Source organism: Myxine glutinosa, chromosome 14 (assembly GCF_964187855.1).
Source record: "Myxine glutinosa chromosome 14, kmMyxGlut1.1, whole genome shotgun sequence".
Lineage (NCBI taxonomy): Eukaryota > Metazoa > Chordata > Myxini > Myxiniformes > Myxinidae > Myxine > Myxine glutinosa.
Window position 1 is genome coordinate 35,263,992 of NC_136274.1, and position 19,242 is coordinate 35,283,233.

General features: G+C 45.7%; 1 protein-coding gene across 1 annotated transcript in view; it reads left to right on the plus strand.

Moving 5' to 3' along the window:
• Positions 1–19,242, plus strand: part of LOC137439608 (mitogen-activated protein kinase 1) — a 60,378-nt gene that overhangs the window by 30,328 nt on the left and 10,808 nt on the right. Inside the window, exons 3-5 of the mRNA XM_068135527.2 lie at positions 16,994–17,183; positions 18,554–18,670; positions 19,093–19,207. Coding sequence (XP_067991628.2) covers positions 16,994–17,183; positions 18,554–18,670; positions 19,093–19,207 — 422 coding nt within the window. The remainder of the gene's footprint in view (positions 1–16,993; positions 17,184–18,553; positions 18,671–19,092; positions 19,208–19,242) is intronic.

A 19,242-nucleotide genomic window follows, 5' to 3' on the forward strand; every position in this document is an offset into this window, starting at 1 on the left:
CTTATTGTGAGTAGTGTATCAAAACGATACTAGGAATAACCAGGAACACGATCTCCAGAAAATTCATGTGAACTAACATATATGTATATATATATACAAAAACTTATATATATATAAGTTTTTGTTTGTTTGACTGCACGCGCTAATCTCCTGAACGGTGAAAGATAGGAGGAAACCTCTGAAACAAAAAATGTCGGGACGGGCCCCAGGAATGTTGTAGGCTAGGTTGTGAGGCCGGTCGAGCCCGCTTCGGCCAGGCTGGGCCCATTTCGCAATTAAAAGCTTAGCTGAATTATAGTAGTCAATCTTCTACGGCCGCGACTAAAAGCTCAATTATAGTAGTAAATTCATTCAAAAAGAACTAAAAATGTCGGGACGGGCCCCGGAAAGGCTATAGGCTAGGTGGCGAGGCCGGGCTGGGCCCATTTCGCAATTAAAAGCTGAGCTGAATTATAATAGTCAATCTTCTACGGCCGCCAGTAAAAGCTGAATTAAAGTAGTAAATTCATTCAAAAAGAACCCGGGCAATGCCGGGTGCTTTCGGCTAGTGTATATATATGTATATACTGTATATACAGACTTGGCATTTAATATGGAATATATATTTTTTCTTGACTTGGGTTTACTTTCTTAACTCAGTATATCAATCTGGTGAGTTTCTTTTACACTTTGGTGATTTATTTGTTAAAAGAACCATGTCACTGATTGTCTGTCGCAGCAAGAAGTCAACAATAGGATTATATCACAGGTGGCATGGCAAAATGTATGGACAGGTGCATTTGATGATTGGTTCACAGTCGGGTATACAAGGGTTGTTGCGTTCTGTATTAGTGGAAACAACTGCTGCACGTCTCCAAAAGTTATTTCCGCTTCCTCTGGAGATGGTCTGTCAACTTGACAATGCTGTTTGTCATGGAGTGGTGGCTTTACGAAATTACGGCATGAAACAGCGTGCTATTGCTCGGCAGTATGGCATCACTCAAGGTCAGGTGTCAAATATCCTGAAACGAAATGCTCAGAGGGGTGTCCCTACTCCAATACTGAGGCCAGGATGTCCCTGCAGAACCACAAGGAGGGATGATCGCCAGCTGCACCGGTTAGTCCGCAATGGCCGTACCAAGTCAGCTAATCGGCTAAGGGCTGAGTGGCAGCAACTGACAAATGTGCCTGTATCCAGAAGGCTAGTCAACCAACGACTGGTTCAAGCAGGCTATCGTGCCAGGTGTCCCCTGAGAAAGCCACGCCTGACCAGACAACACCGCCAGCGCCGATTGCAGTGGGCCAGAGATCACCGTCAATGGCAGCCAGGACACTGGAATCACGTGATCTTCAGTGACGAGTCTAGATTTCTGGTCTATCGTCAAGATGGCCGCGTCCGAGTGCGCAGACAAGTGCATGAAGCCTACAACAAAGATTGTATAGTGCCAAGAGTCCAAGCTGGAGGTGGCGGGGTGACCGTTTGGGCTGCTTTTCATGCAGGGGGCAAAACTGACCTGGTTGTTCTGAATGGAAACCTGAACCAGTTCAAGTACAGGGCCATTCTGGAAGAAACATTGCTTCCATTTGCTCGTGCAGCCTTTCGAGGAAACTTTGTCTTCCAAGATGACAATGCACAGCCTCATCGTGCTCGCATGATCCAACACTTTCTTGCTGACCGTGGTGTAGAGCATATGGAGTGGCCTGCCACGTCCCCGGATATTAATCCGATAGAGAACTTGTGGGCAGATTTTACGCGTCAAATCGACCACTTGGACCAGCAGCCGACCTCTGTGCGTGAATTGCAGCAGGCTATTGTCACTGCATGGCAAGCGATTCCTGTCCAAACCTTGGCAAATCTCGTGAACAGCATGCCTCAACATGTACGTGCTCTCCTGAATGCTCGTGGGGGTTACACGAAGTACTGAACTGTAATTTTACTGTCCGTAATCCCAGTCGTAATTTAACTTTTGTTTTTGTTTAAAAAAAATTGGGCTAATGTGCAAAATAAAGAGATACTTCTGGAAAACATACAGAAGTTTAACACAGTACTGTCCATGAATTGAGTTCGATATCAGTTCACATCACTTTCAAGGATCAATTTATTTGTTTTGAAATGTCAAATGTGGTTTTTGTTTCTTTTAAAGGTCCCATTAACAAAATCTAGAATAATTTCAATATAATTCCAATTAACTTTTGGTTCTAAGACGTCTTGAAAAGTAAGTTCACCCCCACAAAAAAAAATTCCATATTAAATGCCAAGTCTGTATATATATATATATATATATATATATATATATATATATATATATATATATATATATATATATATATATATATATATATATATATATATATATATATATATATATATTTCTATATTTCTATATTTCTATATTTCTATATATATTTCTATATATATATATATTTCTATATATATTTCTATATATATATATATTTCTATATATATTTCTATATATATATATATATATTTCTATATATATACACAAAGAATTAAGTTAAGCACCCCCCCCGTTTTTTTACAACCTCGCACATTACAAGTTTGTTGTCGTCAAAACAGTGTAATATACCCATGATATTGCTATATTTTCTGGAGAAGTGATATTATGGTCACATAAAAACATAACAATCATGCCGTTTTCAATATTTTATTCTGAATAATTTAAGGTGAAATTTTTTGGGAATTTTAGGCATATTTTCACCTCAATTTAAGTATGGAGCTATAGGTCCATCACGGACAGTGTGGATGACGTTTATGTTTTCTAACGTACAGTCATTGTTCTGAGAAGACCTCTAGCGATCTTTGCGTCAATAACGTGTGTAGGACCCACGTGATCGGATCACTGACTCAACCCTACGTCTCATAGACCCTGTAAGCCGTCGTATGCGTTGCTGTGGCAGGTTGTTCCATTCCCGATGTAATGCACGTTCCAATTCATCCAGATTGGCTATTGGAGGGACCATCTTCGCAATTTGTCGTCCCAACATGTCCCAAACGTGCTCGAGGGGGTTCAACCTGCCACAGCAACGCATACGACGGCTTACAGGGTCTATGAGACGTAGGGTTGAGTCAGTGATCCGATCACGTGGGTCCTACACACGTTATTGACGCAAAGATCGCTAGAGGTCTTCTCAGAACAATGACTGTACGTTAGAAAACATAAACGTCATCCACACTGTCCGTGATGGACCTATAGCTCCATACTTAAATTGAGGTGAAAATATGCCTAAAATTCCCAAAAAATTTCACCTTAAATTATTCAGAATAAAATATTGAAAACGGCATGATTGTTATGTTTTTATGTGACCATAATATCACTTCTCCAGAAAATATAGCAATATCATGGGTATATTACACTGTTTTGACGACAACAAACTTGTAATGTGCGAGGTTGTAAAAAAACGGGGGGGGTGCTTAACTTAATTCTTTGTGTATATATATACGTAGTGTGTTCAAAAAGTATCCGACCTTTATTTTTCGTGCGTAAAAAAAAAAGAAGCTAGGGAGGCGTTGATTGGTGCACGTATGTAGGCGATCCTAATGCACACGCGTGAATTTTTTCACACCTGCAGAAGCTGTCATTCGACGGCAGACCGCCGATGAGTGAGGAAATGTAAGTGAGTGCCGTCAGATTTTCGTTTTTGACAAAATGACGGAAAAACTTGAACAACGCTACTGCATCAAATTTTGTGTTTCATCAAACTTGCATCAAAACTGCAACTTGGTGTCTGGGTCGTACCCATAAACCCAGGACTCATCGCCAGTGATCACTGTGTTGAGGAAGCTGGGATCGCTGTTCACAGTCTCCAGCATGTCCTGTGCGATCTCCAAACGGAGTTGCTTCAGCTCAATCGTTAGCAGCTTTGGTATGAACTTCGCTGAGATTCTCCTGAAGCCCAAATCCTCCTTCATAATGGAATGAACGGTGTTGAATCTTGCGGATCGTTTCCACTTGGGAATCGCCAAGCTTTACACAAAATTTGATGCAGTAGCGTTGTTCAAGTTTTCCGTCATTTTGTCAAAAACGAAAATCCGACGGCGCTCACTTACATGTCCTCACTCATCGGCGGTCTGCCGTCGAATGACAGCTTCTGCAGGTGTGAAAAAATTCACGCGTGTGCATTAGGATCGCCTACATACGTGCACCAATCAACGCCTCCCTAGCTTCTTTTTTTTTACGCACGAAAAATAAAGGTCGGATACTTTTTGAACACAGTAGTATATATATATATATATATATATATATATATATATATATATATATATATATATATATATATATATATATATATATATATATATATATTGTTACAGACGTGGCTTGGATGTTATTTACCGAGCGGTTTTATGGTATGACCACGTCTGCACAAGTTACCCGATTGTGCCCGAACGTTGACTAATCGCGCTATGCTAGACCAATGAAGGAAAAAGAAGACACACGGCTGGAATTAATACGACACGACACCAGGGATACGGTTCTCAAAGGTTGTTATTACAATAATGCGGAAGGTTTAGATTACAGGGACAAGAGGGAAACATAGGAAGGTGGGCACTTAAACACACTTATATTAACCCCAACGGACGACAGATAAACGGGACCAGGCTCACTCACACGGGGTTTGATGGCAAAGAAAGCGGGTAGCGATCGCTCCAGGTGCACCTGGGCTCAGGGCAGGATCACGTACGGTCCAGTTTAAGAGATGCGGTGGAGGTATTGCAGCGCTCGAGGGGTGGCGACTTCTCTCTCCAGGCTGGGGGCGCATCTCTCGTCACATCCGGCGCGGGGCCGCGTATATCCGGCGGGGAGTGACACGCCCTCGGCTCGTTAGCTCCGCCCCAGATGGAATCGGCACGTTGCTTCTCATTGGGTGCGTGGGGGGGTTACTGGCTCCGCCCCTGACGAGGAGCTGACAGCCAGCCCCTTCGGGGTAACGCCGTGGAGCGCATGGTCATGGCGGGTAACCAAGCCGGTGTGAGGACGCACACTCCCCGCCCCTCTGTTGTTGTAGTCGTAGTTGTAGTTGTAATTGTTGTTGTAGTTGTTGTTATTGTTGTTGTTTTGGGAAGAAGATGGGAGGAGGTATGGGAAAGGTCCTAAACTCACTACTGATGCCATTTAATCACATTCTGGTGCAACGAAGAGTCATAATTAATGGAAACGAGGCCTTAACTGACATAGAATAAGAATAACTAGGAAGATGTCCGAAAGTTGTCTACGTGTGGTGCGGTGGACCTGGGCACGACATTTAATGGGGGAATAAGGGGAAGGTCGGCTCTACTGATTGTTATTTACATGCAATGGGACTAGGGAATGGGGGATTGGGGAAAGTTGGGGAGTATTGGAGAAAATAGGGGAATATTTACAAGCGGATATGGAGGCCAAATTCCATATTCGCAACATTGCACCCTTCTCTACCCTCGGGGCGTCCCGACCCGATAAATTTTTACCTACTTTAGTGTGGCACGCAATGTAGTTCCCTCTACTATTAACTCTACCCTGAGTGCGACAGTTTTACAGATATTCACAAATGAGTAAATATGTCCCCCTGCGACGTTGCACCCTTCTCCTCACAGAAACACACCCACAGGATAACCGAATCCGGAAAGAATTCTCAAACTAACATACAGCCGGTAGGGAGCATTATTTACAAGACTACGCTGCTATTTACACTACGATCCAGGACCTGTTTTTGGAGGAACACATGCAGATGTTATGCATAGAGAGAGCGCGCTTGCCAACATCGATACACCAACCCACGAGTGCTCTGTGGCCGACGGCCTTTAATAACGTGCAGAGCACCCTTCCCGAGCATCAACAGCACCACCCCACCACCAATCGGTGCAGTCACCATTGTTCATTGGAATAAAAATAAATTCGACAACCCCTAACCCTGCAGGTGTCTCTTGCTCTTCTTGTGGTGCACTTGGTGGTGTTAACTATTAGTGGTTCACCTGTATGGCATAGGTGCCACGTTGACCCATAGGTCCATCCCCGGGTGGTGCTTGGCCGCAAACGAACTGCGGTCCATTGTGGGTGGCCACAAACATTGCGGTCCATATGGTGTATCGATCCCGGCAGCAAACAGCGAAAGTGCAGGCCCACAACTGCGCAGCCAGCACCTCTCTCTCCTCTCTCTCTACCCCAAAGCCAGATCCTCGGAGGTGGGAGACAAAAGAAGAAACAAGTGAGTAAGGTGGTAAGGGCGCAAAAGTGCACGCAATGTAAGGTGATGCACACTGGGGGCACATGGGAACCAGGTGAGACAGGTACGTTCCTATCGTACGCCCCCCCCCACCAGGTAACCTACATGGCCCCTCCCTTACCCCTTACTGTATCCACACAACACAACACTACCCATAAACATCTACTTTACAAATCAACAAACATCCCTACTGTCTTCCCCGTTCCTCCCATATACCAAATTCGTCTTCTCTCCCTCCTAACCAATCAAATTTGCCATTTTCAACTCTCATCAAAATTTGCCATCTCCAACTGCACATCAAAATTTGCCATCACCAATTCATCATCAGTCCCTCCTAAGGAGGGAGAGATGGAATCACCCCAATGTCTCATCCACGTCGTGATGCGTCTCACAAATCCAACAGCAATTCTCATTTCTGCAACACACACAAAGAAAACACAGGTGTGGAGTCATCATCATCACCACAGGTAAGTGGCTGCGTATGGTGCGACAGGTTCATCAATCCTAACTATTTCCTAAATGACTTTAACAACTTTACACTACCCGGGGTCTTTCTCCGGCCAAACCATTGGCCCTCTTACACTATGGGTTCTAAAAACCAATTCCCATTGGCCAAACTGTGGTGCTCTTCAATTTGGGGTCTCACTCCCCCGATTCATCTCCCGGTGCCCTCGCACAATTTCTGGGCTGCGGCGTGTACCTCTCCCAGTGGGTCTACCCACCTGCACACCTCCACCACTGCAGTTGCCTCCGAGCTTACCTGCTCCTCACCCTAACCTAACTACCTGGGGAAGGCCCTCTGGCTCTCTCCCACTCCGTGCCCTCTCTGGCACTGGGCTGCCCGATCCACACCCGGGATCCTCAGGCACCCACTCACAACTACCGGCTCCCAGAGCCCACCTGCGGCCTCACCTGGCCGACATCCTCACAGTGGTGGAGTGCCCAACCAACTACACACACTAACAGGCTACACGCCCAGCCATTTCCACAACACTAATGCACCCATCCACAACACCATTCTGCAACCGCACCACAGATGCCAATATCCAACCACAATTTACCTGCACCCTCTACCTAACACTTACACTACCCGCCCCGGGTGCTCGTGAAAGGGGTCCACTCTTCCCCCATCCACACCTTCGCACCATGCACACCACTCCGTACCACTCACTCCAACTCTCTCCACACACCTGTACCTGCACACCTGTGCTCTCACACCTGGTGCCACCTGCACCCTTCTCTCCCCAAGCGCATTCGCGCTGATCCACACACTCACTACTCATACACTGCTCCACACACCTGTCCAGTTGCACACCTGTGCAATCACACCTGTTCAATCCTCACACACACGGCATCATCTCAGCTAACTACTCCCTTCTGAAACTTGCGCTTCCCAGTCGTCCCTTTAAACTATTGCGCTCCCACGTCATTATCATCCACACTAATCTACCTGCGTCCCCACTACAGGTATCAGTCACTAACTAACCTTAACGTTACCTAAGGTCATCTTCTCTAGATCCCTACACACAATATCCTAACCCACCCGGGCTAGTTTTCACTGCCATACACCCCATAAGCTATTGCTCCTTTGCCCCCCATGGGAAAGGTGGCGGATTCGCCATCCCACCACATCGGGGGTCTCTCACTACCAATTTTGCACACCAAATTTCAACAAATTAAAAATTTGCCAATCACTGCCCATCATCTGCCAATCACTACTGCCAATCCCTTGCCAATCATCAAATTTTGTTTTTCTCTAATTTTGGGTCCAAAACACTAACCTCATCACCCAGTCGACTCACTAATACCTCTCGGTGCGCCAATCCCTGTCCAAAACCCGGCTTCGTAAAGCCAAGCAATGGATGCTGGTTGTTTTGTGCCAGCGGCTGGATGCGTCCGGCATTCGGAGCAGGGACGGGGGCTTACCCGGGCCGAGATCCCACGCATCACCTCGGCGTGGAGCCATCCAATGTCCCGATCTCGACCTGCCGGCACGTCTCAACAAAAAGTGGTCGCCATAACGACCCTTCCTATCGGGCTGCCAGCTCCGCCTAGTGGAGCCTGGACGCGGCCGTTCAAAGCGAGGCCCAGCACGCACCGAGGGCCCGATTCGGCTATAAGTCGTTCTCAACTCTACCCCATCTAACGTCGATGCTTCACCTGGACGCTTACACCCCGCAGCCCGTTCCTTGCTCACACATCCCGCCGTGCCCATGCTCCTCGTACCTTTCCTTACACACCCAGGTACACCCATTCCACTCACAGCCTTGGTCACACACCTGACCACCGAACACTTTGGCACACATTCGTTGGTCGCACACCTCACCAATACACCGCTTCGCACCCCCTCCTCGGTCACCTCCTCTGTGACAATCACAGGTGTGCCCTCATTCGCACACCCAACCACGTGCCTCACCACCAACTCCAGCGTGCATTCCCACTCACGCTCTACCATTCCAGGTGTGCATCCTTCCATCCCAGGTGTACATCCTCGCTCACCTGTCACAACTAACTCACTCTCCTTGTCACTCTCAATACTCTCACCACCACTCTTGACAACGCACTCACCCTTACTCTTGACAGCGCACTCTTTCCTCGTGCACCTGTCCGTCACACACCTTTCTCGCGCACACTCTCCCGTTACACCCTCTGTAACACTCACCACAGGTGGACACTCTTCCTTACTTCTGACAGCGCACTCTTTCCTCATGCACCTGTCCGTCACACACCTTTCTCGCGCACACTCTCCCGTTACACCCTCTGTAACACTCACCACAGGTGGACACTCTTCCTTACTTCTGACAGCGCACTCTTTCCTCATGCACCTGTCCGTCACACACCTTTCTCGCGCACACTCCTGCGCACACTCTCCCGTCACACCCTCTGTAACACTCACCACAGGTGGACACTCTTCCTTACTTCTGACAGCGCACTCTTTCCTCACACACCCCAGAGTCGGACTTTCTTGCACACCTCCATTTTCGCACACCAGACCTGTCGCACACTTCACCAACGGCCTCTCACGAACACCCGGGTCTATCTCGACCCCCAAGCTTATTAAATCCCCTGGCGCATCATACGCACGACCATATTGGTCACCACTTACACCGGGTCCTCTTCCTCTTCGCTTCTCCTCCATCACCTGCGAATCCCTCATCCGGTTAATGAGCACATCATCACGATCCGAACACAGACTCTGGACCAATTCTTTTACCTCCTCTTTTATCTCTTTCTTATCCCCTCTCCGTCGCTTCTTAATTTCGCTCACCCCTTCTTCCACTTCTTCTAATTTGTGCCTCACCTCTTTTATTCCCCGGTACGTCTCCTCAAGCTCGTCCTCCAAGGCTACCTTGACCGTTTCCATGTGCGTCCTCACCTGCCGGTCCTTCGTCTCCATTACCTCTATCACCTCGTCCAACCTCGTTGTCAGTCCCTCACGTACCATCTGACATTCCCTCTTCGTCGCTATCAAGTCGTCTTTTAGTTCTTTCTGTGTCACTTTTAAACCTCCTAATACCGCAGTGTTCCTTTGAACCTGCTCCACTAACTCCGTTTGTCCCACCGTCAGCTGCTCCACCTCCTGCGTCAGGTCCTCTATGCCCCCTTGTAACTTTACAGTCCCCTTTCTCACCTCCTTCTCCATGTGCTCCTTACAGTGCCTCACCTCCTCGCGCACTCCTCCGACCTCCTCACTCACTCCTCTTCTGATCTCCTCTCCCATCACTTGCATCTCCTGCCCAGATGCCACCCTCATCTGCTCCATTTCCTCCCTGTGAGCATCCAGTTTGGTTTCTACCCCCATTCTGACCCCCTCTATCTGCTGCTCCATTTGTTTAACTTCCCTTTCCACTTGGTCCCTCATGTCCCTCAATTTGCCTTCCATACTGTTTTCTAACCCCTCTAACCCATTTTTCACTCCCTCTATTTGATTCTCTTGAGCGGCCATTCTGTTTTCTACCCCCGTTAACCCATTCTTTACTTCTTTTATCCCGTTGTCTAACCCCTCAAATTTCTTTTCTAATCCCTCAAAATTATTGTCTAATTTCTCACTGGTACCCCTCGCTTCGTCCCTCATTACCCCCATTTGGTTTTCCAATCGCTCACTATTCTTTTCCATAAGGGCCGTCATTTGTATAAAAAAAAGTTCCAATCTTCCCAGCGGCGCTACTTCGGTCGCGGGCACGGTGACCAGCGAGGCGCCATTTTGCGCGCCCGCTTCTTCGTGCGTGACGGCGCTATTTTGCGAACCTGCCGCCCTCACTGCTTCGCTCTCCTCCTGTCCCTCATTTTGGTCCTGGATCGACCCTGCTTCACTCTCCCCTACCGGACCCCAGCCGTCTTGACCCGCCATAGCGCGACTTTCAAAATTCGGGTTTTTATTTTTATTTTTTTGTAAAACACAATCAAATTTCGCTGTTATAATTTCGAGCGCGTAAACGCGCTCCGGGTCCAATCTCACTCCTCGACACCAATTGTTACAGACGTGGCTTGGATGTTATTTACCGAGCGGTTTTATGGTATGACCACGTCTGCACAAGTTACCCGATTGTGCCCGAACGTTGACTAATCGCGCTATGCTAGACCAATGAAGGAAAAAGAAGACACACGGCTGGAATTAATACGACACGACACCAGGGATACGGTTCTCAAAGGTTGTTATTACAATAATGCGGAAGGTTTAGATTACAGGGACAAGAGGGAAACATAGGAAGGTGGGCACTTAAACACACTTATATTAACCCCAACGGACGACAGATAAACGGGACCAGGCTCACTCACACGGGGTTTGATGGCAAAGAAAGCGGGTAGCGATCGCTCCAGGTGCACCTGGGCTCAGGGCAGGATCACGTACGGTCCAGTTTAAGAGATGCGGTGGAGGTATTGCAGCGCTCGAGGGGTGGCGACTTCTCTCTCCAGGCTGGGGGCGCATCTCTCGTCACATCCGGCGCGGGGCCGCGTATATCCGGCGGGGAGTGACACGCCCTCGGCTCGTTAGCTCCGCCCCAGATGGAATCGGCACGTTGCTTCTCATTGGGTGCGTGGGGGGGTTACTGGCTCCGCCCCTGACGAGGAGCTGACAGCCAGCCCCTTCGGGGTAACGCCGTGGAGCGCATGGTCATGGCGGGTAACCAAGCCGGTGTGAGGACGCACACTCCCCGCCCCTCTGTTGTTGTAGTCGTAGTTGTAGTTGTAATTGTTGTTGTAGTTGTTGTTATTGTTGTTGTTTGGGGAAGAAGATGGGAGGAGGTATGGGAAAGGTCCTAAACTCACTACTGATGCCATTTAATCACATTCTGGTGCAACGAAGAGTCATAATTAATGGAAACGAGGCCTTAACTGACATAGAATAAGAATAACTAGGAAGATGTCCGAAAGTTGTCTACGTGTGGTGCGGTGGACCTGGGCACGACATTTAATGGGGGAATAAGGGGAAGGTCGGCTCTACTGATTGTTATTTACATGCAATGGGACTAGGGAATGGGGGATTGGGGAAAGTTGGGGAGTATTGGAGAAAATAGGGGAATATTTACAAGCGGATATGGAGGCCAAATTCCATATTCGCAACAATATATATATATATATATATATATATATATATTGTTACAGAACCCGACGTCGGCCTATGGTTCCCCTTTTGAGGGGGGATTAGTCCCCTCGTTTGTTACTGAACGACCTGGTCCCTGAAGCTGCACCGCGACCTCTGGAAAGGCCGGTGAGCAGCTTCCTTCGCGGCCGCGGATAAGATGGTAATTTGCCGAGCGGATGGCAGCCGTGGCCCGAACCGTTAACAAAGACTAACCCGATTCTGAACGTTGGCCGAATCGCGCCACGTACACTCAATATTGAAACCACTAAAGCGACCGAACGAGAAAGAAGAAGAAGAAGAAGTACGGAGGAATAACAGGATTTATTAATTATTTACACAAGCCAAAGCAAAAAGAGCAGTCAAGGTTATATACAGGGAAATGGAAGGAGCAGGAGACACAGTGAAATCATTAGCTTACCTATACAAGCTTCATTAATACCCCAGGACAACGTGAAAGACAGACGAACGATCACACTTACACGGGAAATGCAGGCAGGAATGGATGGCTTGGAGATGGATGGCTTTGAGAGGCAAGGGAGGTTCAGCGGGTCCTGGGCACGGTTGGGCCAGAAGGCACCGCCGTCAAGAAGCCGAGCCGCGGTCGTGCGAAGTCCCGCGGTCCCAAACTGCGCGGGCGAAGTTCCTTTCTCCGCCTGCTGCGTCGCGCACTCCTTGCGTTGCCTCGGTCCGTTTTTCCTGCAGCGCGGCACGTATCACGGCGGCTTGGTCACACCTGCTCCAGCGCATCTCTCGGACTCAGAACTCATCTGGCGTGGGGAGCGTCCCGCTGCGGGTTATATAGGCCCCGCCCTTCAACCTTTGCGAACCTCCCCGATCGTTCTCTCTCCGCCCTCTCAAGCCAAACCCCTCGTTCTGGGTTGGATGAGCGGGGCCGACTCACTCCTCCCCTCTATGACGAGGTGGAGACACGCCTTTCTTCTTCGTGGTTACCTCGTCAAATGGAGTCAAATGCAGCAAAGTGGCAAACCTGGCAAACCTGGCACTTGGAAGATGCCATGGGGCGTCGGAGGGACCTACTCTTATTTAATTCGGTGCACTGAAGAGTCAAACTATTGGGAAACACATCCTTAAACTACATAGAATAAGGGACTAACTATTTAAAAGGATATATGGTGCCCTGTGTGTAGGTTTATGGAATTAACTAAGAGGACGAGCTTCGACCTTTCTTTACATTACGGAGGGTGACAGTTACACACAACAAAACCATAATTCTCACATTCTTTACACTTTCTCAAATTCGTTACTATATATATATATATATATATATATATATATATATATACAGTGGAACCTTGACTTACGAGTTTAATTCGTTCCGTGACCGAGCTCGTAACTCAAATTGCTCGTATCTCAAATCAAATTTCCCCATTGAAATGCATTGAAATGCTATTAATCCGTTCCAGCCCGCCAAAAACCACACCAATTTTTTTTTAAATATACAGTATATATAAAAATATCTCGCGCTTTATATTTCACCTGTATGCAGCATACAAGTTGGCAGGATGGCCTGGACTGGAGGTACGCACACTTGACTCTAAAGTCTAAACTGTCCAGCCTGGGTTTGAATCCCGACCCAGCTATAACCTGTCATGGGTGAATCACAGGCAGGGTGATTCATCAATGTGTGTACCGCTAAACTGGGCGCCCCGTTTGCGTCCCATTAGTTGTTGGATGTTAAGGATCTCACCGTGTTTTCCACAAAGAGAAGGCGAGCTATCGCCGGCACTCTGAACAAGTTGTGGCCTGGCATGCTCTTCTCCTCTGCCGTTATATACGTCCTCCTCGGCACCTCGCTCATGTTTTTCGACGATTGCGTGTTTTATATCCAAGCACAAGTTTTATATAAAACACGACGATTGCGTGTTTTATATCCACAAGTTGTGGCCTGGCATGCTCTTCTCCTCTGCCGTTATATACGTCCTCCTCGACACCTCGCTCATGTTTTTCGACGATTGCGTGTTTTATATCCAAGCACATCATCCTCTTCTTCTTCTCAGCACTGCACTTGCCACTCACTTTCTTAGGCCCCATGGTTAAAACTAAGAAATTTTCCGAAATAACCAAAATGCGAAAACAAAAATGCAGCGCTATACGACAGAGATACGTACTGTACTTGCACGGCAAGATAACCACGTGACCAGAACCCACCTGGCGGCGTAAACTCGAAATAACCAAAATGCGAAAACAAAAATACAGCGCTATACGACAGAGATACGTACTGTACTTGCACGGCAAGATAACCACGTGACCAGAACCCACCTGGCGGCGTAAACTCGAAATAACCAAAATGCGAAAACAAAAATGCAGCGCTATACGACAGAGATACTGTACTTGCACGGCAAGATAACCACGTGACCGGGTGGCGAAAGCTCGTAACTCGGATCTCGGCTCGCATCTCAAAGCAATAAACCGCCCGAGCGACGGCTCGTATCTCGAAAAACTCGTAAGTTGGGGCACTCGTAAGTCAAGGTTCCACTGTGTATATATATATATATATATATATATATATATATATATATATATATATATATATATATATATATTCGGCTAGCTAGTTCGGCTGGTGTGTATGTATATATATATATATATATATATATATATATATATATATATATATATATATATATTGTTGTGGATCTCAAATCTGGGCCTTCCCCTTACCAAGGGGGTATTAATCCCTTGTCTTTTTACTAGCCGACGTGATCCGGGGCTATCGCGTTCCTTCCGGTCAGCGCTGAATAGGGTGGTAGGTCGAATTAGTCCTATTACCTAATTACCAGCACCTCCCGGGAAGCAAGGAAATAACCCCACCCGAACCACGGTTTTAGTGGACACGCCGAGCGATAGCGAGCCGCGATTCGGGCCGTTAACAGGAACTAACCCGATTGGAGCGGTTGTGATCATGCCACGCTTACCCAATGGAGAAATCACTAAGACAGTCGAATTAAGAACAAGTAATTTATTACACACTTTGTACAATGAAGAAGAAGAAGCAATGTACAGTGAAGAAGAAGAAGCAGATAGACAGGGCAGCCTTATAACAGTCTTAACTTATCCCTGGACACGGGCCCATTCGCACCCAGACCCAGACTCAGACTCACCGGGGTTGTAGATGGTCCGGTTGAGGGTCCACAGATGGCGTCCACAGCTTGCTCCGGTCCCCGACTCGTGCCACGTAGAAGATGGTAGACGGCAGGCAAGCTCTCCGCGTGTCGTTGGCGCGGATCGGACTGGGCGATTACACTGGCGTGGCCGCGTATGTAATAGATATACCGGTGCTTTATACGCGTGCCCAGTATAGTTCAATACAATGCGCCGCTTTCACAACAAGTCCTCTGCAATGCGCCGCTCCAGCAATGCGTTCACAACGACAAGTCCTTTAACACAGGGCGCTCTCCAATCAGGCCTCGTTCAATAGTCCTTCACAGTCCTTATCACGCGAGTCCTTTCACCATCAAAGTTCCCCCAGCGAGTCCTTCAGAGGGCTTTGCGCGCGTGTTTATATAGCTCTGCCCAGCGAACCCTCTCGAACCTCTAGCCACACCCTGTCAGGCGATGTCGCCTCAGCCCTGATTGGCTGGTGGCCTTTACCGTCCCCCTGCTGCCAATCCAGATCTCCGCCTCGCTGCCGCTCCACCCCCTTTTTGGGCCTACCTCGTGTCACTGGGCTAGTTCCAGCAAACCAAGAGCAGCAAACGCTGCTGGTAGCCAAAGCGTAACAAACTGCGAGCATCCCAAGCGTAACAAACTGCGAGCATCCCAAGCGTAACAAACTGCGAGTTGTCATATGGGGCGCGGGATGGATTCTGCCCAACGAGGTGGAATTTGGAGGGTGGAGGCACAATGGAAGGAGCCTATTCTTATTTGTTTTACACAACGCAGATGATAACTATTGGAAATGGCCTTATCTCACATATACTAAGAAATAACTAACGTTCTAAGGTGACCTACGTGTTGCCTGTGGACTAACTATGGGGGCAAAACCTTTAACCTTTATTAATCAAATATGTACACTCTCAGAACCGCAACAATATATATATATATATATATATATATATACACACTAGCCGAACTAGCTAGCCAAATTTTTATGTATATAAATATTTTATATATAACTTATTTATAACTTATTAATATTTATAAATTTTTATATACATATTATTTTTCATTTTTAACTCAACTGGACTATGTCCAGCTGAGTTTGTCGATACCCAGTGTCCGTCGTCTGTCTGTCTGTCGTCTGTAAACAATTCGATGTCTATGCTCTAAAAGTCACAAATATTGATCAAATGTGATGAAACTTGTTATGCCGCATCTTTAAGACATAAACTAGTTTGGGATTACATTTGGGCGTTGCACGCCCAAAAATGGGCACGGCAGGGCGGCCATATTGAAAAATCAATTTTTGTCAATCTGGTACTTCCTAATGTAGCTAGAACTCAATTTTTTCTAGTTTCCTGTTTAAACATGAGATACCTTCAATGTTACTGTACCTCTTTAGCACATATAAACGATATAGTTTGTGGTTCTATTATGCATATTCTAACCATATTGATATAGACCAGTTGAGTTCAGGTTCCCTGGAACCTCTAGTTTTAGATTGGTGGCATTTAGAGTTGAGCGGATGAACGACATGATGAGGGACTATTGAGAACTAATAATTATTTGTTTTCTGTTGGGGGAGGTAGAGGGCAAATGCCATTTCATACAATTAGTTATACCCACTCCTTCTGGGAGCGAAATATGGTGCCAATACCCCTTTCCCTCAGGCAGGGATTAGTGGCTAAACCACTGGCACTATTCCACATGTACAGGCAGAAATTACAAGCCATCTTGCCCCCGTGCACCCTCTCATGGGGACGTGTTTTGTGTCCCTGACCTAACCATGGGTATACCCAGCACATATGCAAAATTTGGTGGAGATTAGCCTAGCCATTTTCGATTCTATAATTATCAGACAGACACGTATACATATAATTGCCTCACTTTATATAGTAGGATAAAGGTTTTTCTCTCTCATTGTTGCAATGTCTAGGTTTGGTTCTCTCGATTGTCAACCCTTCCTTGAATGTTAAAAATCAAGTTGCGTTGTTGTGGTTGGATACTGATATGAAGGCATTGCCATGCTGCCAATGTTATGTGCATTTGCATTGAATATATGTAGTTTCTTGACGAATATATCAGGTACATTGTACAAGACTTGATGGAGACTGACCTCTACAAGCTTCTCAAAGCGCAAAGGCTGAGCAACGACCACATATGTTACTTTCTCTATCAGATCCTCCGTGGTCTCAAGTACATCCACTCGGCGAATGTCCTCCATCGTGATCTGAAGCCGTCCAACTTGCTGCTCAATACTACTTGTGACCTCAAGGTAAGTAGTTGAGCAACTGTTATTGTTTGCCAAGTTAATGTGTTTAACTGTCAATTTGCTTATAAAACTTTTTCCAATTAAGGACAATGTCACAATTGTAACCCACACTCCACATCTGAGTGATCAATTGTACAATTTTGTTCCATGTAACTGAATCGCTTTCTGTGGACATTTCTTTAACCAGTTAGTTGCAAACCAGGTTGCTTGAAGTAGAGACTGGCTGGGATGTCCAGTGATTATACTCATCAATATTTATCGATATATTTTATGAAGTACATGTTTACAGTATTTTAGAAAACACAAAAATGATAATTTTCTTAAAGATTTGTACCACTTCTTGTCTTTTTTTTTTTTTTTTTTTTTTAGTATCTTCTAGTCTGTCTTGCAGTCTGTCTTGTCTGTCTTGCAGTCTTGTAAACACGGACTTGCAGTCAAATAAAATTGAAAATCATTCCAAAAAGGAAACTTTGTTTTTAAACATTTCGTGAAGGACACACACAACAGGCAGAAATAACTAATTTAATATGTTAAATAAGGTGGTGTAAAAGGCACTGCAGCCATCAAAATGGAGGTAAACTTCTGGAAAACAAAAAAAACTTCTGTAGCCTTTACGATCTTTATTTTATTTCCAAATGAATTGTATACTTAACACCATAAAATACAAAGCACCTTCTTGTCATTTCCAAAAGACCCCAGTTTAGTAGTACTTGGATAAAATATTATACCATCTCGACCAATCAAATTTGCTTCTTGCGCTCTCAGCGTTGGGAAATATTGAGGTTCAGACAATATTGGGGCTCATAAGAAATATAGATTGTACTCAAACGCAAAGCAAGAGTTTAAAAGACCCTTCCATGTCCTTTTTCTCCAGACTGTGTGGTCTAAGGTGTTCTATGAACTCGTTATTTTTAAAGGGAAAAAATCATTTTGCTAGATTTTATTATGTTGCTTTCCACTGAGTAATTCGGCACACCTTATGTCCGTCCCCCTCACTCCTCCCGTTTTCTTGATTTGCCTTGTTTTCCCCAACATCAGAAAAAAAATTGAGCATCTTCCATTTGTGATAAAATAGAATGCTTATTATTTTCGGGTTTACCACAATATCGGTGTTCCACAAGTTAACGTTTATTTAGTGCTGCAATCTATCCCATATAACGTCGTTTTGTGGGCCACATCACAAGCAATTTTCACGAGTTCTGATTTTGCTGTACTGGATTGTTACGTTTTCACCTGAAATTCGTTGTTTAAGTAACTGCAGAGCAGAGTTGTGGTTTTAATATCATCGATATATTTGATAGACTGGGTCAAGCTAATTTATTTATAGACCATTCTCTCTTCACATAAATCCAGTGCTTCCCTCTGTTTTGTAGATTTGTGACTTTGGCTTGGCTCGCGTTGCAGACCCCGAACACGATCACACAGGATTTCTAACGGAGTATGTTGCCACACGTTGGTATCGCGCCCCAGAAATCATGTTGAATTCGAAGGTGAAACTAATTTTCTCTGCTCCTGCAATGAGGAGAGTTGCTTTTAGAATTTGTATCTTTTGAGTTTTTCGTTTGATTTTATTAATAAATCTGCTTTTGTTACAATTGGAATGTCTTCACTTTCTATGGAAATAAATGTACTGGTGTATTAATAAAAGCAGTCTATCTTGCAAGTCAAATCTGCCAAAAGTGAGACTTTTCTTTTGAAGCAAAATTTATTTGTTTATTTTTTACTTTTTTTGCTGTTGTTTTATACACGAACGAACTTCATTGTTTGTGGAAAGGAATTTTAAATTGAGGGATTGGGTGTGGAAAAAGGGGATGGGGGGCTGATAGACATTTCCGCTGTCTTAAGGGATATTCATTTAATTATTTATAATCCTGTTCATTAATGTAATTTTTTTCTTTTCTTTGTGATACAGGGTTACACCAAGTCCATTGATATTTGGTCTGTGGGATGTATTTTGGCTGAAATGTTGTCCAACCGACCACTCTTCCCAGGGAAACATTATCTTGATCAACTTACCAAGATCCTTGGTAAGAATCGATGTGCTTGAAAGTTTTTGCCTTTG